This window comes from Cavia porcellus, unplaced genomic scaffold (assembly GCF_034190915.1).
Source record: "Cavia porcellus strain 051 isolate PalLab524CR breed Dunkin Hartley unplaced genomic scaffold, mCavPor4.1 scaffold_17, whole genome shotgun sequence".
NCBI lineage: Eukaryota > Metazoa > Chordata > Mammalia > Rodentia > Caviidae > Cavia > Cavia porcellus.
This window is the reverse complement of record NW_026947500.1, coordinates 69,757,848-69,781,825: the sequence shown is the minus strand read 5'-3', so window position 1 is coordinate 69,781,825 and position 23,978 is coordinate 69,757,848. Positions and strand designations below refer to the sequence as shown.

Sequence of the window (23,978 nt, the reverse complement as noted above, 5' to 3'; positions counted from 1 at the left end):
GGGGAAACACTGATCTGCTTTCTAAGAGAGGAGGAAGAATGGACCTTTGGATCCACTGGTTTGAAAATAAAACACATGTAACAAGTTATTTGTAAGAGCACAAGCCCTAGGAAGTTACTACTCTTTAGGTAGTAAGACCTGAGTATGTCAATGAACCCTAATATATAGGAAATAAAACACATGACTAATAGTTATTCTTCAGGCAGTTTGACATCATACTCAAAAACTTTTGGAGGATGATAATAGAGATGTTCAGATCATAGAACAGAGATAGCCCCACAGGTCCCACAGAACACTTTATTACGAGAGTAACAAGAAGGTAAGTAGAAAGATATTTGTAGGCCTAGCTATAACCAGGCTCTTCAATACACATATTGATCAAAAACAAAGATACCATGAATAACTATATCTCTGCAGTGTTGTAAAGTATTACAAGGATGTGTGAGGATAAGATGACAGCTCTGTAATTTTGTTTGAGGTTATAAACTCATGCACTAGAAAAACATAAAAATAAATGGTTTTCTTTGAATTCGATAGGAATGAGTAAGACAACATGGACATCGGTAAGGACTACTAAAAGGCACCAAGAAGACAGCAGTCTTCCCTGTGAGGTGTCAGTGTTTGGTAGTCTCCTGCGGAAACGGAAAACATCTGTCAATTTTCAGATAGTACCTGGAGGAGTACCCCCTTCAAACTTCCTTGCTGGACACGGGGCACAGAGCTGTACGTTTTGGCCGAGATTACATTAAAACCATAGGTGGTCATGGCTATTTCGATGCCCACTCTAACCCGTGGGGGTCCTAATTGGGGCTTTCTCAGAGGTGGCTGGCTGTAGTGTGTGTGATGCTGGGATTAAGGGCACCGGGACTAAGGGTGTGAAGCTGCCCACCCTAACTAAGGGTGAGGGTCCTGGATAAGTTGTAAGAACTCAAAGGGGCTGGTGGCTGGTGTGCTTCTGCTGTCCTGTCAGCTCGCTGTGGACTATTTCTCCTCTATGATGTCCCTCTACCACATCACCCTGACTTGGAGCCAGCCAATAATGGACTGAAACCTCTACAAACTGTGAACAAATAAACCTTTCCTCCTTTAACTTTGGGTGTCAGGTAGTTTGTCTCAGCAATGAGAAAAGTAACTAAGACATGGGCAGCACAGTAGTAAGCTAGGCATACACAAAACCCCAAATACCAAAGCAATGCTTTTGTGTACATTTTGTGCCCAAAGAGCTCTGGCCCATGGACAGTCTACAGAAGAGGGTCTGATGAATCTGAATTCATCGCCAATGGAGAGAGGAAAGTCAGGGAGAAAAGTGGGCTGTGACAGGGAGCAGGGAGAAAAGTGGGCTGTGACACCAGGCTGTCATTTGTCAATATGATCAGCACGAGTTTAAAGTCAACGGTGAGCCAAGCCTGCAGTACATACTTCACCCACAATCCACATATGCTAATAGGAAGCTCCGAACGGGTTCCCAGGGAGTATCTTATTTCAGATCATCAGGCCTTCCTGCAACTGAGGCAGCCATGCAGGCTGGGAGGAAAACCAACAAGCCAACCCACAAGACCTTCCTGTGAGCCAAGTGGTGCACAGGCTGGGAGACAAGGAAAGTAACAAGGCTGCCCTCCCCGAGCAGCTGGTTTGGCTGATTCGGAGGAACTCAGGCTGAGATGATAGCAGCTGAAGTAAAAAAACAAAAACTGAACCAAACCTTGGCCCCTCCTTAATTCTTGTATTATTTTATTGACTTTGCAGGTGTAAAGCTGGTAGTCTTGAGCATTTATTTGAAGGATAACTAAATGCATTATAGCAACAGTGGGGGGTTTCCTTGTTTTTGAAATCTGTTGTTTTGTTGTGTTTTATTGTGGTTTATTTGTGTATCTGGTAACCTGAGCAACTATTTTGAAGGTAACAATATACAATATAACCACCATTAAATTCCAATCATCTTGTTTTGAAATCCTGTATCGCTACTGCTGTTTCATTTTTTTTGCTATTTGATTTTTCTGGTTTTCTTCCTCTTTAGAAAATAAAAACAAAAGGTGTGCAGGTCCCTTCTGTTCAGGATTTAATGTTTGCCTTGTTTTGGGTTATAGTGCACTGGTTGATAGCTGCCAAACAGCTCTTATGGCCATCACAACATAATTCATAACCCAGCTATATATAATTATTTTGACCACTGAGACTGCAAAGTGTCATCATGATTTCCAGCACCAAGAAACATGGTATAGGACAATCTGTATGTGTGTATATATATGTAATTTTTAAAAACAGGGTGCTCCATTATAGATTGGCTTTGGACTCATTATGTAGCCCAGGCAGGTCCTGAACTCATAGCAATCCTCCTGCCTCAGACTCTTGAGTGCTGGAATTATAGGTATGCGCCATCAGACTTGTTTAGTTTTTGTTTCCATAGAATATGGAAGGACAAATCAGAGGCGGTTACTACTGTCAGCTGGAGTTTCTGCTTGATTCAAAGACTGTTTCGCCAGGTCTGGGGATGTAGCTCAGCAGCATAAATGCCTGCCTTGCAAGCACGAGGTCCTGAGTTCGAGCCCTGGTACCTCCCCCCCCCCCCAAAAAAAAAAGTTTTGCCAATTTGTGGAACAGATCTAGAGAAAAAGAAACTTTAAGACCCTCGCTCCCTTCCTGTGTTTGTCTAATGTTACTGGGATTCCCAGTGTGAAGAATAAAGAGTGTGGCTGTCTTTTCTATGATCATGAAAGTGAGGTCTCTCCCCACCAGCTTTCACTCAGCCTCTCTCTCACTCCTGGCAGGCCCTGGTCTTTAATCTGAAACAAGGACAATGTAACAAATTTGATAGCTGAATCAGATTCAAAACTTGGTTGCTGTGAGCTTCTGCAGATGACTCATCTTTAAGACAAACCCTACAGAATCTACACTTGTAAAAGGAACTCGGGGGTGTACTTTAGGGCTATGGGTTAATCCTACAGGCAGAAAGATACATTCATGCCCTTAGTATCATTTTTGACCAGGTGCAACTTGTAAGGTATAGCAACTTGAGCTGAATATTGTCACTACACAAGACTGACTTATATAACCAGGAAAGAATCACAAATATTCAAAACAGACCATCCAAGCCAGGCATGGGGGCACTTGGAGGCTGATGGAGGACGATTGTTGCAAGTTCCAGACTAGCCTGGGCTACAAAGTGAGCTGAAGCCCAGCCTGAATTGCACAGCGAGACTCTGTTTGAAAAAGACCAAAAACAAAACAACCAAGAAACATCATCCAGAAGGCTATATCCATTGTCAGCATCCAAGATTTCATGAAACAGAGATGCTGTTCCTCTGTTAGGAACACTTTTTGTCTTGTTGCAGACCTCCATGTTATGAGTTTGTGGAATGACATGTAGGAAACAACTTTGAAGCAGAGTCCCGCCTACTGGAGAGGCTGAGGCAGAATTCCAAGTTTGAGGCTAGCCTGGGCAACTGAGGCCCCATCTCAAAATAAAAGGGTCTTGGCATGTAGCTTACTGGTGGAGTGCTTGCTTGTGTGCATAAGGCCCCGAGTTCAGTTTGTTGTACTACAATAAAAATATGAATTGATTCTGTACCCTTCCTTACCTTAAAAAAAATTGTTTTTCCACCTTGATATCACAAGTGAACATCAAAGTATTTAGCAGAATTACAACTTTTCAACATCTTGCACATCAACAGAGTTCCTCTCTACTACAAGACCTGACACATTTATTAAATCTCCAGGAAACACTGAGAGGTTTTTTTGTATTTGTTACATCATCTCGCTCCAGGGTAAGTTTTTTCGTTTGTTTTTTTTTTTTTTTTTTGAGACAGAGTCTCACTATGTAGTTCAGGCTGGCCTTAACTCAATATATAGCCCAGGATGGCCTCAAACTTTCAGTGATTCTTCTGCCTCAGCCTCCCAAGTGCTGAAATTACAGGCATGCACCACCAGGCCTACCAAAAGTGAGTCCTTAGAATGCTGCCTTCTGATCAGTCTCTAATAACCTTAGAGATTACTGAATTCACAGAGGGTCTTGAGAAGAGAGATTTCACTGTCTTTGAAATTCCGCCAAAACTAAAGGCTGCTCAATGATTACATTAATTAGCTTTCCCATCAGTATAAATTCCAGTGTGACAACTGACATGTAAGGAATTCATAAAGGACTTTTGACATTCTTCCCATTTAAAGGGCTGCTGGTCAATGTGTCATTAAATGCTCACTTAGTAGGTAAAACCTACTGTAGGCCTTCCCACATTCCTGATATTTACAGGGCTTTCCTCTACCATGAGTTCTTACATGGTGATATAGGTTTGATGATGTTGTAAAGGTTTTCCCACAGTCCCTACATTCATAGGGCTTCTCCCCTGTGTGTGTTCTGATGTGTTCAGCCAGGCTTGAGGAAACGGTGAAGGCTTTCCCACAGTACTGACACTTATAGGGTTTTATTCCAGCATGAATACGAATGTGCTTATTAAGGCACGAGGAATTGCCAAAGAATTTTCCACATGCCTTACATTCAAAGGGCTTTTCCCCTGTGTGAGTTTTCACATGTTCATTCAGCAGGTAACACCTTTTGTAGGCTTTCCCACACTCCTTACATTGGTAGGGTTTCTCTCCAGTGTGAGTTCTTATATGAACAATCAGACACGAGGATGTGGTGAAGGATTTCCCACATTCCTTACATTCATAAGGCCGCTCTCCAGTGTGAGTTCGTATGTGTTCAGTCAGACTTGAAGAAACAGTGAAGTCTTTCCCACAGTACTGACACTTATAGGGTTTGATTCCTGTGTGAATTCGAATGTGCTTATTCCGGCAGGCAGAACTTCTAAAGGATTTTCCACATAACTTGCATTCAAAGGGCTTCTCCACCGTGTGAGTTTTTAGGTGTTCAGTCAGCAGGTAACACCTTTTATAGGCTTTCCCGCATTCCTTACATTGGTAAGGTTTCTCTCCACTGTGAGTTCGTACATGTTTCCGTAGATTGGAGGAAGTGTGGAAGAGTTTCCCACACTCCTCGCATTCGTAGGTTTTCTCTCCAGTATGGATCCTTTCATGTTTATGCATGTAGGAAGCAGCATGGAAGGCTTTCCCACATTCCTCACAGCGGTAGGGCTTCTCTCCAGTATGAATTCTGAAGTGTTCAGTTAAGTTTGAAGAAACACTGAAGGCTTTGCCACACGCCTTGCACACATACGGCTTCTCTGCCGTGTGTGTCTGCACATGTGTAGCAAGGCCCGAGCGCTTTGTGAAGGCTTTCCCACATTCCTTACATTTATAGGGCTTCTCTCCGGTATGAATTCTGAAATGTTCTGTTAGGCTTGAAGAAGTTGTAAAGGACTTCTTGCATTCCTTACATTCGTACAGTTTCTCTCCAGTGTGGGTTCGCATGTGGCTGTTAAGGTTTGAGGAATACCCAAAGACTTTCCCACAAACCTTACATTCGTATGGCTTCTCTCCAGTGTGGGTTCGCATGTGGCTGTTAAGGTTTGAGGAATACCCAAAGACTTTCCCACAGACCTTACATTCATAGGCTTTGATAGTATACATTCGAAAAGGGACAGCTCCACTTTGGGAACACAGACAATCTCTTGCAAATAGCTTGAATTCATAGAGCTTTTCACCGTTGTGATTTCTCACATGTGTCTGAAAGCATGACTTACTAAGGAAGGGACAGTCACTGTATCCGAAAGATCTGTGCTGCATGCTCATCCTCTGGAAAGCAGCATTTGGAGTTGCGCTGTAGGCCATTGCACATTCGTTTAATGCAGAAAAATTCTGTTCAGTAGAAGCTGTCACCTTCAGAGTAGAAAAGGGTTTTCCATCCTGGCCAGAGTCACAAGAGCTCCTTGAACTTTGGGTGGTCATGTGTGTCTTGGAATAGGAGTGTTCACTTAAGATTTCTCCCCAGTGCTTCTGGTCACCAAGCTGCCCTGCACCGTGGATGCCCGCCTGTTGATGAAGAGAGGAAAGGTGGTTAAAGGACTTTTTAGAATAAAGAGACTTCTACTTAGCTGAAGACAGAAACCTTCTCTTCTTCTCTCTTTCACTACATGTCTACAATTCCTGGTCTACGGATTTGTCTCAGCCTCAATGACAGCAAGGACGCTGTGTTTACGGTTCCAACCTTGGAATTATTCCTGGTATATTCTCAGAAGATTCTTTTGGAAGCTCAGTGCCCAGTTGCAGGTGTGGGCTTATGTACTTTTGGGAACTGTGAAGCCTCAAGTTTTGTCTGTGTTTTGAGACACGGTCTTGCTGTGTGGTGTAGGCTGGCCTGGACCTCACTCTGTAACCCAGACTGGCCTCAAGACTCACGGTCCTCTTCTTGCCTCAGCCTCCTGAGTGCAACTACGCCTGATAGAAGGCCCAAGTTTTGACTGAGCATTAGGATGCTTCAAATTCATGCCATTCAGAACACCCCTTCTAGAGAATTTTCTCCCATTGAGGTAAATGCCATCTTTTTCAAGTATTTCTCACTTACACTGATTTTCTGCAAAGGAATTACCAACCTTGTTAGAGAGTCCAGGGAATAGCAGATGTCCCTTATTAAATTTAGAGCTCACTAATGTGTTCTTTGCTGTTAAAAAATGGGTAAATTATGATTCAAGCACATTAGAGGATGACAATGATTTTTTACAGTTTCCATGAAATTCTTATATTCTACCATGTGATTTCTATAAAATTGAATAGAGGAACAGTAGGGCCAGGATCTTAGGACATTGGCTCTAATGTCACAGACACTCATAAGAGACTCAAAGACTGCTTTAAAAAGTCAAAGCCTGGTTGTTTAGGTGGCAGTATGCAGCCCCGGGGATCTCTGAAGGAAAAGAGGTGTCACCAGAGGTCTGAAGCACTCCCACATCCACTGGACGCACAGTATCTCTTCCTCCTGGTTGGAGGCTATTTATATTCTACAATGGAATTCACAATCTTCTCTCAGGGTGGGAAATAAGAAACATTTTGTTAATCTTACCGTTAGTATCTCACTGGCAGTTTGTTCTGTCAAAACACCTTGCTCAAATGTTGACTCTCTGCTCCTAAGTTGCATTTTCCATTCTGAAGACAAACAGAAAAATCAAATTAGGGTTTAGAGAAAGAAATGGTAGACTGTAGGAATTAAAACTGATAGGCGTGCTAGGGATACAGCTCAGCGGTACAGCACTTGGGTAGCATACAAGATGCTCCGAGTTCAGTGCCCATGACTGCATGTACATGTGCACAAAGATAGGACTCATCTGTGGTTTAAAACAAACAAAACCTCAAAAACCTAGTTAGTGGTTGTTATGGTTTGTGTTTACATGTCTCCAAAGCCGTAGGTGGTCACAGGGGCAGGTTTCTAGTCTGTGAAGGATTCATGGTCCAGCGCTGGGATTGTGAGTGTACGTGTACACTCACCCTAAGGGAAGGGCCTACACACAGTATAAGGGACAAGAAGAGTATTTTCTCTTAGTTTGCACCTCTTGTATTTTTCTGGTCTTGTTGCATTTGCTGTTTTCCACTGCTGTGAACTGTTGCTACTCTGCCGTAAGTCATCCTTCTGTGGGGCCAGCTCATTATGAGCTGAAACCTCCACAAACTGTGAGCTCAATAAACCTTCTCTTCCTTAATTTTGGCTGTCGGGTATTTTGTCTCAGCAACAAGAGAAAAGTAACTAAGACAGAAGTTGTATACATGCCTAGCATTCGCCAGGTTCTGGCTTCAATTCTCAGTTTGAGGCAGGGGTAGAGGAAGATGATAAAATTTGAGCATGTTATGAAGGTCAAAAATTTGCCAATGGTAAAGTTGTGGGCTTTAGAGAGTTTTAGACATTTTATTCCTAAGTGATTCTCTGAAAATTAAAACTTATGGCAAATATTATCAGAAATAAAGAGCAAAGATCTGAGCAAAGAATAAACAGCAAACTGATAACAGAGAGAGAGAACAAATCATTCTGTGAAACCTTAGGACAGTGTGGTGAGTCAGAAACAGGACGGGAGGCTGAGGATTTCTCATGTCCACAGCCCACGCTGCAGACCTCCAGTCTTCCCCAAAGTTCCTCCCTGCACCCCCTTTCACTGTCTTGGGACTGGGCTGTCCACATGGACACTCACCGGGGGCATCTCCTCCCTGCTCCGTCCTCCAGGACCCCTTGTGTTCCAGCCAGGAGATCAGACTAGGCTTGACTAGCTCACCCCCTGCACCTGGGGAAAGATGCATTCATGAAGAGGTGTAGGCAAGAGAGCCCCAAACTTGGTGTAACTCAGGAGTGATGCTTCTCATGAGAGTCAGGAGTTATCACAGAAGGACTAAAGTCGTAAATATCTCTGTCTGGGCCCCAAATGACTCATTTTCTGTAAACCTGGAAACCACACGAAGGCTTATGTACACACTAACAAAACACGCTTTGAATCAAATAGAAACATCAAAGTGAAACAAAAAGGTATTTGTTCTGGGGATACAACTATACCAGGGACTCACAAGTTATTATAACATATCTGATTTATGTGGCTGGCTTGTGAGAACTCACAGGACACCGGCTCAGAGTGGGTAAGCACTCAGCTGGCATGCACAAAAGACTGCATGCCACCCCCAGTACCACAAAACAAAACCCTCGCAAGAACCAATCCAGAGTTTTCCTTTTTGTACCGGGATCAAACCCACAACCTCACACTAGCCAGCCAGGTGCCTGTGCCGCTGAGATGACCTCTGGCTCTGCACAGAGCTCTGGGGCTCAGTGACTCAGAGGAGGACACTGACAGTGATTATAGCAGGGTGAAGATGATGATAGTGATTCTGGACCACATTTCAACAACCACCATATTAGATTAAAACTTAACGTGTTTTCCCCTTATCCACAGCTGTACTTTCTGTGTTTCAGTGACCTAGTGTCATCTGTGGCCCCAAAATATTGGTAAGAACGCTGCAGAAATAATTCACATTCTGAGTAACTGAAGAAAACTGGAAAGTCCCATCGCATCCTACCTAGGATGCAAGCCATCCCTTTGTACACGCTACCCGAACAGCAGTCCTCTAGCAACTGTATCATCTACAAGGACAAGATAGGGGCCTTCATGTTCAAGTGATCTTATTTACTTCATAAGGGCCCAACCCAGAACAGAAGCGACACTGCTAATTTGGAAAAACTCTCAAGTTTTACACAAGTGAAAAGCTGAAAGTTGCTGTGCTGGGTGTGGTGGTACACACCTGTGACTGTAGCACTTGGGGAGGCTTAGGCAGGAGGATCACTGCCAATTTCAAGTCCAGCCTGGAGTACAAAGTGAGTGCAATGCTAGCCTAAAGTATACAGCAAGGCTCTGTCTCAGAAAAAAGGAGGGGGCTGGGGATTTAGCTCAGTGGGATAAGTGTCTGCCTGGAAAGTGTAAGGTTGTGAGTCTGATCCCCGGTATATAAAAAAAAAAAAGCCAGGCATGGTGGTGTTCTCTCAGAATCCCAGCACTCAGGAGGCTGAGTCAGGAGGATCACTGCAAGTTCAAGTCCAGCCTGGGCTACACAGTAAGCCCAAGGACAGCCTGAACTGCACAGTGAGACTCTGTCTGAAAAAGACCAAAAAAAGAAAAAGTCATCAACCTAATAAAAAAGGAAAATAATCAAGATAGCTATTATTTATTATAAGGAGGAATCTTCAGTTTGTGAAGTCGTGAAGAAAAAAATAAATTCATGCTGGGTCTGCTGTTGTACATCAAAGCATTACTGAAACTGTACCTGAGTTCAGCACTACAGGCCTGGGGCAGAGGCTCCGCCCCTCACTGCCCAGTGGACTCTCAGTCCCCCTCACCCAGGCCGGCACCCAGGCCAGCAGCCTCCATCTCCTCCCCAGCAGGCTGCAGCTGCGCGGCCCTCTTACCCACGGAGGTCAGGTTCTCGTAGTTCTCCAGCATCACCTCTCTGTACAGCTCTCTGTGACTCTGGTCCAGTAAAACCCACTCCTCCTGGGTAAAGTCCAGGGCCACATCCTCAAAGGTCACCGAGTCCTGAATCAGCACACACAGGCCGGTCTGAGCACCGAGTCACGGCAGCGACCTCTGCCCCAGTGTTCACCGCAGGTGAGGGGTGAGGCTGACGGCCGCTTGGGTCCCCCAAGATCTCCACTGCCCACCCAGGGCCCAGGGTTCTGGGGACCTTTCCTGTACCCACCCGCTCTCACTGTCCACCTCCTGCCGTGATAGGGACACAGTGTCCTTCTAAAACACGAACTCTTCTCCCCACAACTAGATGGGTGCTCTGCTGCTCTTTCTCTGTGCTATTAAAGGTCCTGAACACAAATACGTGTCTGATATACAGGCATCATGAACTAACAAACTTTCACAGAAAGGCACGGTTGCTTCTCTCTTCCTGTCTATCCAAGTACCTGGCGAAATAACAAACACACTCAGTCCCCATGAGTGTCATGGTCAGCAGCTACCGATGTCCTGGAATAGCTTCCAGGTAACACCTTACAGTAAGGGCGGTGTGGCTCCCCCAGGAATCACCTGGGCCTCGGTCCTGGCCGAGGCTTTCCTGGCTTTCAGGTGGGGACACAAATCTGCCTTGGCCGGAAATGTGTCCATCTGGTCGGGCGAGCCTGTGATTGGGTGGGACCGGGCCCCACATACCTGATAGCAACCTGTCAGGCAGTCAGCCACCATCCTGTCTTCCTTTATCTTTTCTTCAAGAAGGATGCCTGGTTGCCTAAACAGAAAGGCTCCTAGAAAAGAGAAGAAGGCATGAGAACTCAAAACTGAGCAAAATTTCCATGTCTTACTAATAGCAAAAAAGGAATGGTGAGCTATGTTGTCCCCCCAGAAAAACTGCTGTAGTCCTGTTTTACAGGTAAGGAATACTTTGGAAGTTTTTGTTGCTTGGTGGTAATGGGGTAGGGATGTCAAACCTAGGACCCACACACTGAACTACACCTGCAGCTTTTTACATTTTTTCTTTTTAAATTTTAAGACAGGGTCTCGTTAAATTGCCCAGGTCAGGCTACAACTTGCGATCCTCTGCCTCAGCCTCCTAGAGTGCTGGTATTACAAGTGTGGACCACCACACATTGTCAGGTAAGGAAAAAAAAAAATAAGCCCAGGGCTGGGGATTTAGCTCAGTGGCATAAGCACCTGCCTTGCAAGCAGGCGGTCGTGAGTTCGATCCCTGGTACCGATAAAAATAAAAAAACAAAAAAGAAAATATAAGCCCATGGAAATTATGTCAGTGAGTTTCAAGCAGTATTTCACCATCAGTCATCAGAGTATGGACACATGCTGTCATGTGCTGAGCCCACAATGACTGAATTTGCACTGCATATATACAGAGAGCCACATAGGTATCATATCAGCCGTCCACACTGTATCAATATATATTATTAATGTGAAAAAAAACCTAGATTCAAGTCAGGAGGTGAAAACCAGGGAAATTAATGAGACCTTATCTTTTTTTTTTTTTTAAATTTTATTTAAGAGGAAAAAGAGAAAAACACAAAACAAAACAAAGCGGTGTAAGGGTACACGTAATACAGAACTACAAAAAGGAAAAAAAACATAACAGTAAAGAAATCACCTGTTAATAGATTACATATTATCATCTTGAAAATAGTTGCTCAAATTACAGTATCAAACAATACAAAGTGGACATTCAAACAGGGAGACTGCAAACAGCTGTGTTCAATGATCCAAAAACACTGATACAGTCAGCTATTTAACACCCCTAAACACACTTGCTGTTATATCCGTTAGAGCTCTTATTTTTCCCCCCTCTCTTTTTTGCAACAAAATTTACACATTTTGGATTTTATTACTCCTTAGTTCTTATTACTTTTTTTGGGGGGGAGAGAAAAGAGTCAAATATGGCAAAACAAAGCTGTCAGTCAAAACCAAGGATAGACATAGCACATGGTGTAGAACAGAGTACAAGGTTATCAACAATGGTTATCAACGTTGTCTCTTGTTTCCTTAAAAAGAATTGTCTATCTCATTAGATATTATAAAGTTGGACAAAACAGTAGAGAACAAGACCAATAAAACTTAGGCATTGTAAACATTACAGGACTTCCAAAGGAGACAATAGTCAAACCAGAATGGGCATCTTAGTGAATCTTATTGCCTTCAAAGTAGTTGCCTATACCCTCAAACTTGATACTACCATACAGAATGGAACAGAGTCTAATCAGTCAAAACAAGATCGTGGGAGCACTACAGGACTTCAAAACAAGTTAATAGGAAATCAAAAAGAGTTACTATTATATATCCTAATTTTTAAAATTTTTCCCCTTAATTAAGACAAACATAAGAAATAACTGAATAATTTTTTTTAAAGAATAAGGGGGAGATTGAGATAAAACAGGACATAACAATATAACAATAGAGGTCAAAGCATGACCGTTTCAGCAACCTAGTACTTTACCACCATATAACCCGACTTAATAGTAGTTACCATAGTGTCTGTCTTTTTCCTTGAAATATTTGGGTAAAACTTCATATATTATAGCTTCAAATATTTCCATATCAAGAAGCCCAGAATAAAGCCTAATTAATGAGTGAAAACTTTATAAGGCTTCAAGGCCACATAATGGGGAATCATGATTACCACATATTTTTATATATTTGAATCATTACTTACATTAGGGAAACTATTCGGTATTCACACACGTGAGATTGATTTATTTCACTTATGAGTATGGTCTCATGCTGCGCCCATTTATTGATAAATATCTCAATGTGATCCTTCTTTATAGCTGAATAATACTCCATTGTATAGAAATACCACAACCTTTTTATCCATTCCTCAGTTGATGGACACTTGGGTTGTTTCCAAGATCTGGTGATTACAAATTGTGCTGCTATAAACACAGGTGCACATATATCAATGTGGGATGATGCTTTCAGTTCTTCTGGGAATATGCCTAGAAGTGGAATAGCTGGAATAAATGGGATTTCCATTCCCAACTTTTTGAGAAATCTCCAGACAGATCTCCACAAAGGCTGTACCAGTCTACACTCCCACCAGCAGTGCAGGAGAGTTCCTTTTTCCCCACAGCCTCTCCAGCATTTGTTGTTGGTTTTCTTGATCCTGGCCATTCTTTCAGGAGTGAGATGGTATCTCAGTGTGGTTTTAATTTGCATTTCTCTAATGACCAATGATGATGAGCATTTTTTCATGTTTTATTTGCCATTTGCATTTCTTCATCTGAGAATTGTGTTTTCATCTCAGATGCCCATTTTTGGATTGGGTCTTTGAATTTTGGAGGTCTGAGTTTTTTTAATTCTTTATATGTTTTAGATAAGAGTCCCTTGTCTGAGAGAGAGTTCACTAAGATCTTTTCCCAGTTTGTGGGTTTTCTTTTCACTATGCTGGAGATTTCTTTTGACATGCAGAAACTTTTTAATAAGAAGTGGTCCCAGTTATTGATTCTGGGAAGTATTTCCCGTGCGGTTTGAGTCCTGTTCATGAATCCTTTACCTACTCCTATGTCTCCAAGGTTTCTACCTAATTTGTCTTGCAATAGATTTAGTGTTTCTGTTTTAATACTCAGATCGTTGACCCATTTAGATTTTAATTTAGTACATGGTGATAGACATGGGTCTAGCTTTAGTTTTCGACAAATGGAGAGCCAGTTTTTCCAGTACCATTTATTAAAGAGACTGTCGTTCTTCCAGTGAACCTGCTTGGCTCCTTTATCAAAGATAAGGTGGTTGAGTGTGTTTGTAGTTGTGGTTGTATCTTCTAATCTATTCCATTGATCTTCGGTTCTGTTTTGATTCCAATACCATGTTGATTTTACTATTGTTGCTTTGTAGTATAACTTCAAGTCAGGGATTGTGATGCCTCCTGCTTTGTCTTTGCTGTTTAGAATTGCCTTTGCGATTCTAGGTCTCTTGTAGTACCAGATGAAATTTAGGAGTGATTTCTCTAGATCTATAAGGTATGTTGATGGTATTTCTATTGGGATTGCATTGAATCTGTATAACAGTTTTGGGAGAATGGCCATCTTCACAATGTTTGTTCTTCCTATCCATGAGCAAGGGATGTCTTTCCATTTTCTGAGATCATCTTTAATTTCCTTTTTCAGTGTATTATAATTTTCACTGTATAAGTCTTTCACTTCTTTCGTAAGAGTAATTCCTAAATATTTCATTTTTTTTGCTTGCTAATGTGAATAGTCCAGTTTCTCTTATTTTCCTCTGTGATTTTGTTGTTCGTGTATAGGAATGCTATTGATTTCTGAGTATTGATTTTGTATCCAGCCACATTACTGAATTTATTTATTGTATCTAAGAGTCTTTCAATGGAGTTTAGGGGGTCTTCTATGTAGAGTATCATGTTATCTGCAAACAATGATAATTTAACTTCTTCTTTTCCTACCTTTACCCCTTATATTTCTCTTTCTTGCCTAATTGCTCTGGCTAGTACTTCCAGTACTATATTAAACAGGAGTGGTGATAAAGGACATCCTTGTCTTGTGCCCGATTTTAAAGTAAAGGCTTTCAATTTTTGGCCATTTAGTATGATGCTGGCTGTTGGTTTGTCATAGACAGCCTTTATTATATTGAGGTAAAGACCATCTATTCCAATTTTCTGTAAAGTTCTTATCATGAATAAATGTTGGACCTTATCGAAGGCTTTTTCTGCATCTATAGAAACGATCATGTGATTCTTATTTTTGGCTTTATTGATATGGTGGATTACATTTATTGATTTGCGTATGTTGAACCATCCCCGCATTCCTGGGATGAATCCCACTTGGTCATGGTGTATAATCTTCTTGATGATTTGCTGGATCCTATTTGCAAATATTTTATTGAGGATTTTTACATCTGTGTTCATTAGGGAGATCGGTCTATAGTTCTCTTTTATAGTTGGGTCTTTCTCAGGTTTTGGTACTAGAGTAATATTTGCTTCCAGGAATGACTTAGGAAGGATTGCTTCCCTTTCAATTTCATTGAATAGTTTGAGGAGTGTTGGTATTAGGTCTTCTTTGTATTTCTTGTAGAATTCTGCAGTGAATCCATCTGGGCCTGGGCTCTTCTTGGTGGGTAAGGACTTAATTACATTTTCAATTTCACTAGCAGAGATTGGGTGATTCAACAGTTTTACATCTTCTTGGTCTAGCTTTGGTACTTCATATGCTTCTAAGAATCTGATGAGACCTTAAGCTCGACATGGTGGTGCATGCCTGTAAGGCCAATGCTTGAGAGCCCACAACAGGACATCAGGGCAACTTTGAGGTCAGCCTGGGCTACATAATGAGCTGACGGTTAGCATGAACTACCTAGTGAAATCCTGACTCAAAAACAACTCAGTGAGGTAGAGCTCGGGATGTAGGTCAGTAAGAAACGCTTGGGGTCAAACCAAAACTAAACTAAACCAAATCAAGATCCAGACAGCACAGAAATCCCACGCTACCTGGTTAAGCAGCAGAGACCCGGAACCTGACTGCAGGTTCGTCCCTGACCTGCTGATTGTCTTTGGTTGCTGGTGCACTTCTGGGTGACCAGAGAGAAAAACATTTTGAATCCATGCCCAGCACTTCGCTGCCTTTTGGAGATCATCTCTAGGGGCTCAATGATAATTCAATACCTGAGGGTTAGATGGATACTTGGGGCTTCTTCACTGAGAGCCAAGACGAGAGGCTGCAGTAACCATCTGACCGCTGGATCTATTTCCCAAGGGACACTGCGGTTACTGCTGTATCACCCAGGCAGGGGAGTAAACCCTGGCACCTGTGCAGGTTTCCATGCTTTGGAGACAACGTAAGTGGAGCTAGGTGTGGCCAAACCTGTCATTCCAGTTCCTGGGAGGCTGAGTGGTACAATTTGTATCTAGTCATGAGCTCAAAAAGGGACCTTTGCAAAGTGATTGCTTTATGGGGTTGATAGCTAGATTGCTCTTAGGAGGCTGGCTCTGGCCAGAAGAGGTGGGCTGCCAGGGCTGTAACCCAGAAGGGTTTATCACAAACCCTGACTCCTCCCTTTCTGAGACGCTACCCTCCACCCAGGCCCCTGGCACCACGCCTTCCCACCCTGGAGCCAGGTCACTATGGACTCCAACCTCTGCAAACTGTGAGCCGAAACAAACCTTTCCCTCTTTTAAGTTGTGGGTGTAGGTGTTTTGTTCTAGCAATATGGAAAGTGATTAAGACACAGAGGCAGGAGGGTGTCTTGAGCCCAGCAGTCTGAAGCCAACCTGGGTAGCATGAGGAGACTGCATCCCTTTAAAAAATAGAAAGAAAAGGAAATGTTACCAAAGTAACTCCACCACAAAAAGGAAAGCCACTGGGTGATGCAGATTCTCTGGTGATCAAAGCTTGGCTCACTAAGAGGTTACTGAACCCAGCACTTGTGGCTGAGACACAGGATACATGAAACTGGTCCTTGTAGCAATGAACTGTGTACTTGTACTTCAACTATGACCTACAGAGCACGTTCTTGGCGGGTCTGTTTATATGCACATGTATTTATATAACTAAGCATTGCTATTTCCTTCACATATAACAGTTTGAAGGTAAACTTGTAATTTAGTCCTTAAGCAACAGTATTTAGTGAGAGTGTCACTGAATCTGAGGAAATACTAATATGTTTTTCTTTTTGTCTTTTTGAGACAGGGTCTCCCTATGTAGTTCAGGCTGGCCTTGAGGTCACTTTGTAGCCCAGGCTGGTCTTGGATTTTTATTTTTTTTTTTGTTAATAAAGTAATTTTTAAGGAATAAGGGAGAGGTTGAGATAAAAGGGGGCATAATAACAACAATACAGGTTAAAGCATGACACTTTCAGCAACCTAGTGCTTCACCACCAAATAACCCGACTTAATAGTAGTTACCATAGTGTTTTTCCTTGAAATATTTGAATATAACTTCATATGCTATAGCATCAAACATGTCAAGACTGTGTAACACCATTCAAGTGGATGAAAGCATTGTAGAGTATTTAGAACCAGCTAAAAGAAAAATGATCAATGGTTTCTATATTGTGTCTTTGCCTATAACAATTTTTGTTTATACTATCACATACGATAAAATCCAGCAAGCTACAACATGATAAAACCAATGGAGACAGAAGAGCCACAGTTTGGTACGGCTTCAAAACAAGGTGGTATTAAATCAGCACTAGCTATTATGATGTCTCATTTTCTTCAAAATGGCTGTCCATTGCATCATAGGCCATACTATGAAATAGCCCAAAATAAAGCCATTCCAATTAATTAGTGAAAACTTTATAAGGTTTCAAAGCCACATAATGGGGAATCATGGTTACCACATACTTTTATATATCTGAACTATTTCCTACACTAGGGAAACTATTCGGTGTTCACAGATGCGAGTTTGATTTAGTTCACTTATGAGTATGGTTTCAAGCTGCGCCCATTTATTGATAAATACCTCAATGTGATCCTGCTTTATAGCTGAGTAGTACTCCACTGTATAGAAATACCACAGCTTTTTTTTTTATCCATGCCTAAGATGATGGACATTTGGGTTGTTTCCAAGATGTGGCAATTACAAATTGTGCTGCTATAAACATAGGTGCACACATATCCCTGTGGTATGATGCTTTCAGTTCTTCAGGGAATATGCCTAGAAGTGGAATAGCTGGAAAAAATGGGACTTCCAATCCCAGCATTTTGAGAAATCTCCAGATTGACCTCCATAAAGGTTGTACCAGTCTACACTCCCACCAACAGTGTAGGAGAGTTCCTTTTTCCCCACAGCCTCTCCTGCACTTGTTGTTGTTGGTTTTCTTGATCCTAGCCATTCTTTCAGGAGTGAGATGGTATCTCAGTGTGGTTTTAATTTGCATCTCCCTAATAACCAATGATGATGAACATTTATTCATGTATTTATTTGCCATTTGTATTTCTTCCGCTGAGAAGTGTATATTCATCTCAGATGCCCATTTTTGGATTGGGTCTTTGAATTTTGGGGGTCTGAGTTTTTTAAAATTCTTTTATATGTTTTAGACAAAAGTCCCTTGTCTGAGGGGGAGTTCACTAAGATCTTTTCCCAATTTGTGGGTTTTCTTTTGACTATGCTGGAGATTTTTTTGACTTACAGAAACTTTTTAATAAGAGGTGGTCCCAGTTATTGATTCTGGGAAGCATTTCCCGTGCAGTTTGAGTCTTGTTCATGAATTCTCTACCTACCCCTATATCATGAAGGTTTCTACCTAATTTGTCTTCCAATAGATTTAGTGTGTGTGTTGAAATACTCAGATCTTTGATCCATTTAGATTTTAATTTAGTACATGGTAATAGGCTTGGGGTGAGTTTTAGTTTTCGACAAATGGAGAGCCAGTTTTTCCAACACCATTTATTAAAAAGACTGTTGTTTTTCCAGGGGACTTGCTTGGCTCCTTTCTCAAAGATAAGGTTGTTGAGTGTGTTTGTAGTTGTGGTTGTATCTTCTAATCTATTCCATTGATCCTCTGCTCTGTTTTGATTCCAGTACCATGTTGACTTTACTACTGTTGCTTTGTAGTATAACTTCAAGTCAGGGATTGTTATGCCTCCTGCCTTGCCTTTGCTGCTTAGGATTGCCTTTGATATTCTAGGTCTCTTCTGGTTCCAGATGAACTATAGGAGTGCTTTCTCTAGATCTATAAGGTATGTTGATGGTATTTTTATTGGGATTGCATTGAATCTGTATAACAGTTTTGGGAGAATGGCCATTTTCACAGAGTTTATTCTTCCTATCCATGAACATGGGATGTCTTCCCATTTTCTGAGATCATCAATTTCTTCTTTCAGTGTATTATAATTTTCCCTGTAAAGGTCTTTCCCTTCTTTCGTAAGAGTAATTCCTAAATATTTAATTTTTTTACTTGCTAGTGTGAAGAGTGTGGCTTCTCTTATTTCTCTGTGATTTTGTTGTTAGTGTATAAGAATGCTATTGATTTCTGAGTACTGATTTTGTATCCAGCTACATTGTATTCAGAATTTATTTATTGTATGTAAGAGTCTTTCAATGGAGTTTAGGGGGTCTTCTATGTAGAGTATCATGTCATCTGCAAATAATGACAATTTAACTTCTTCTTTTCCTATCTTTACCCTTTTTTATTTCTCTCCCTTGTCTAATTGCTCTGGCTAGTACTTCCAGTACTATATTAAATAGGAGAGGTGATAAAGGACATCCTTGTCTTGTGCCTGATTTTAAAGTAAAGGCTTTCAATTTGTGGTCATTTAGTATGATACTGGCTGTTGGTTTGTCATAGACAGCCTTTATTATACTGAGGTAAAGACCATCTATTCCAATTTTCTGTAAAGTTCTTATCATGAATGAATGTTGGCCCTTATCGAAGACTTTTTCTGCATCTATAGAAATGATCATGTGATTCTTACTTTTGGCTTTATTGATATGGTGGATTACATTTATTGATTTACGTATGTTGAACCATCCTTGCATTCCTGGGATGAATCCCACTTGGTCATGGTGTATAATCTTCTTGATAATTTGCTGCATCCCAGTTTCCAATATTTTATTGAGGATTTTTGCATCTGTGTTCATTAGGGAGATTGGTCTGTAGTTCTCTTTTTTGGTTGGGTCTTTGTCAGGTTTTGGTACTAGAGTAATATTTGCTTCCAGGAATGACTTAGGAAGGATTGCTTCCCTTTCAATTTCATTGAGTAGTTTGAGGAGTGTTGGTATTAGGTCTTCTTTGTATTTCTTGTAGAATTCTGCAGTGAATCCATCTGGGCCTTGGCTCTTCTTTGTAGGTAAGGAATTAATTACATGTTCCATTTCATTAACAGAGATTGGGTTATTCAGCAGTTTTACATCCTCTTGATCTAGCTTTGGTACTTCATATGTTTCTAAGAATCTGTCTATTTCTTCTGTGTTATCAAACCTTAGAGAGTAGAGGTTTTCGAAATAGGTGTTGATGATCTTCTGTATTTCTACTGAGGCTGTAGTGACTTCACCTTTTTCATTTCTTATTGCATGGATTTGAGCAAGGTTGGCTAGGGGCTTATCGATTTTATTTATTCATTCAAAGAACCAACTTTTTGATTTGTTGATTCTTTGGATTGTTTTCTTAGTCTCTATTGCATTGATTTCTGCTCTGATTTTTATTATTTCCTCTCTTCTTTTGGCTTTGGGCTTGACTTGCTCTTTTTTTTCTAGCTGTTTGATGTGTAGCATCATGTTATTTGTATTTTTTCTGTTTTCCTGATGTGGGAACTCAGTGCAATAAATTTTCGTCTCAGGATGGCTTTCATTGCATCCCATAGATTCCAGTAAGTTGTATCTGTATTTTCATTTGTTTGTAGGTATTGCTTAATTTCTCTTTTAATTTCCTCTGTGATGCACTGATTACTCAAGAGTGTGTTATTCAGTTTCCATGTGTTTGTGGGATTTTTGCAGTATCTTTTATGGTTAATTACTAATTTGATAGCGTTATGGTCCAATAGCATGGAAGGGATAATTTCAACTCTTTTGCATTTATTTAAATATGTTCTGTGAGTTAATATATGGTCTATTTTACAGAATGACCCATGTACTGATGAGAGGAATGTGTATTCTGTTGTTGTTGGGTGGAATATTCTGTGTATGTCTATTAAGTCCATTTGTTCACAGGTGCAATTCAGTTCTTTTATTTCTTTGTTGATTTCCTGTTTGGTTGATCTGTCCATTGGTGTCAATGGTGTGTTAAGATGTCCTGTCAGAATTGTGTTACTGGTGATTTGGTTTTTCATTTCTGTTAGTACTTGTTTTATATAATGGGGTGCTGTGGAGTTTGGTGCATGTACATTTAAGATAGCTATCTCTTACTTTTGGAGTTTTCCCCTAACCCGTATGTAGTGACCTTCATCCTTTCTGATCATTATTGGCTTGAAGTTGACTTTGTCTGCAAACAGATTAGCTACCCCCGCTTTTTTTGGGGGGGGGTGTTCCTGTTGCATGAAGTATTGTTTTCCATCCTTTGACTTTCAGTCTGGGAGTATCCTTTTGAGTTAGGTGGGTTTCTTGTAGACAGCATATGGTTGGATTTTGTTTCTTAATCCATCCTGCCAGTCTGTTTCTTTTTATTGATGTATTGAGAGCATTTACATTAATAGAAAGAACTGTCATATATTGGTATACTGTTGACATTGGTCTTGGATTTTTGACAACCCTCCTGCCTCAGCCTGCCGAGTGCTGGGATTACAGGCATGAGCCACCACACCTGGCTTTAATGTGACTTTCAATGGGGGTGGTGTAGCTCCTCACTACAGGGAAGGGTAAGAACCTCTTCTCTTGTGCATCATTAGACAGAAGCCTCCAGCAGCTTCAGTGCTCCAAAGGAACTGAAACGTGCAGCTCCCTCCAGCCCGGCTGCCCTATCTGCTGAACAGCCTGAGCATGGCCTGTGTCTGCTATTGAATGATTCCCCCTAGCTTCAGATTACCTTCAACACCAGCTTTGTCGTGATGCGCCTGAGTCTTTACTACACTAAACATGCTCTGCTCAGTCAACCCGTGAGGGGAAGCAACAGAAAAGCAACTACTCCTGCTGAATGCAACCATGCTTGGTGGATCCACTTGTGCTGGGCTAACGACTTCTACTGAGGCTCTGTCCACAACTCACAGGCCCTGGGGTCTCAATCTTACTCCTTGCTCAGGCAGCTGCTTTCCTGAGACTCTCCTAACAAGGACACCTCACACGCTACGGGCACCTACTAGATGAGACGCTTTGCACATGTGTCTTTCAGTATGATGGCTTGTGTTCTGTGCCCCTTGTGGCATGGACACCAAATGCAGCAGCACCTCCTCCTATGCACCCACCCTCTAGGCTCAAGACCCAGGGATTCCCTCCCCATGCCAAACCCTACCTGGCATGGCACCCAAGCTGCCCCTGCACACCTGTGCTGTAGCCTGGGTGCACACACCTCCTGGCACAGCACTGCCACGCATTCAAAGCTTCTTCCTTCTCGTGGCGCCCAGCTCCTTCTGCATGCCCTGAAGTAGCTGTGGTGCCTGGCAGCAGACAGCATTTGCTCTGAGCACGGCTTGCCTGCTGGTTTCAGACCACCGCCTTTTATGACTCAAATCGCACCTGAGTGTCCCAGCCCAACCTGCACGCTGGCAGGCACAAGCACTGCTCCCAGAGGGGAACTTGGCCCTGTACCCAAGCCCTGATGGCAAGCACAGGAGAGGAGCTAAATAGGACAAGGAATTTTGCAGGTTCTGGGACATTAAGTGCCATCGAGAGACAGTGGAGAATTTATACCAGACATTTCAAGGGCTTTGTCCTCTGAGGCACACGGCTGCCGGGTTGTTAGGACCTTCCCACCTAAGTCATCCCTATACAAAGGGACACACTTCTTTGCTGCAGATGTCCTTATCATGCTGTCTGCCTGCACTCATGCACAATAAATTCCATGCCCTGTTGCCTTTCCACAAGGTGTTATACTAAGATGCTGAAAAATTAAGATAGTTAATTAAAAGATAATTAGCAAAAATAGTTAAAAGGATAGTTATTAGCAGTATTGTCATTCTGTGCTGAGTTTGTTATCCTAGTAACCAAGCATCAACCACATAGTTATAGATGAACTGACCATGTTGTCATGCTGTTCTGTATGTGTCGTTCCCCCTACCTTAGTAACCTGTTTGCTGTGTCAACTTTTGTTCCCCTTGTAAGAGACAAATGATGCTGTGTCAACCACTGTGCCCTCGATGACAGACAAATGTGCCTGGAATTGGCAGACCAAGGGCTATGAGTTGGCTAACTACCCACTGTGAAATGCCTCTGACTTCAAGCAGAGGGGAACAAAGTCCCACCTTGTTTCTGTTTGTCATCACTATGTACTTAATGATCAATGAGCTAATCATAAAAGAACTATAAAAATCAGTCAAAATTCTGACTCAATTGCACAGCTTTGCAAATTCCATCGGCACTATGTCGCTGGGCCAGCTAAAATAAAAGCACTTCTTTTAAAAAGATGTCATCATCTTGTCCTGTTTTTCATCTCATGGGGCCTTGTTTTTTTTTGGGGGGGGGATTACAACAAAGGCTGCTGGACTTTGCTCCCTCATTACTGCTCCTGCAGTGTGTTCCATGTTATATTTTATATAGCTCAGCCTGAGAGGAACTCGGCCAGCTTTCACATCATTGAGTTGGCTGTGACCATACTAGGGCTGACCGCAAATGATCTCCACCTTTGATGTGTCCCCTCATAATTGCCTGTGCCCAAGTGTACACAAAACCTCATTTGTGCACATTACTTGACTTCTGTACACTTTTTAAAAAATAGGTTACATATTTTCATCTTAGAAATAGTTGTTCAAGTTACAAAATTAAAGCATATAAAGTGGACTTTCAAACAGTGAGACTGGAAACAGTTTTGTTCAATGATCCAACAAAACTCAGTAATATGGTTATCTATATTATACACTTAAATATATATGTGGTTATATTCTTTACAGCACTTTCTTCTCCTTTTTGTACAATGACAATTACACATTTTGGGTTTTATTACTCCCACAGTTCTTATTACTTTTTTTTTGAAGAGAGTAAAATCAAATGTGACATAACAGAACAGACTCCATCAAATCAGAAGGAGAAACATAATAATGTAAAAACAAAATACAAAGTGATCAACAATGGTTACCATACTGCCTCTTGCTATCTTAGTAAGAATTGCCTACATAATCAGTTATAATAAAATTGAACAAAACAGTAAAGAATAATACCAAAATATTGGAGACATTACAGGGCTTTAAAAGAAGATAATAGTCAACTGGAATGGGTGTCATAATGAATCTTATTGTCTTTACAGTTGTTGCCTATACTTTCGAACTTGGTACTATGAAGCAAAGCAGAATAGGGGATAATCAGTGAAATCAAGATGGTGAGGGCTATATGGGGTTTCAAATCAAGTTAATAGGAAATCAAAGTGGGTTACTATAATGTATCCTGCTATTTTTTATTTAATTAAAAAGAAAAATAAAAAAGAAATAATTGAAAAATAAGAGACACTGAGATAAAAGAGGGCATAACAACAAAACAGCGCAGGTCAAAGCATAACCATTTAAGCAAAATAATGTTTCACCACAAGACATCCCAA

General features: G+C 41.4%; 1 protein-coding gene across 1 annotated transcript in view; it reads right to left on the bottom strand.

Moving 5' to 3' along the window:
• Positions 1-283: 283 nt before the first annotated feature.
• Positions 284-23,978, bottom strand: part of LOC100727441 (zinc finger protein 121) — a 29,751-nt gene continuing 6,056 nt past the window's right edge. Inside the window, 6 exon segments of the mRNA XM_013155786.3 lie at positions 284-4,241; positions 4,243-5,925; positions 6,950-7,032; positions 8,067-8,156; positions 9,821-9,947; positions 10,569-10,660. Of these exon segments, the coding sequence (XP_013011240.3) occupies positions 4,197-4,241; positions 4,243-5,925; positions 6,950-7,032; positions 8,067-8,156; positions 9,821-9,947; positions 10,569-10,601 (2,061 nt within the window). The 5' untranslated portion in view covers positions 10,602-10,660 and the 3' untranslated portion in view covers positions 284-4,196.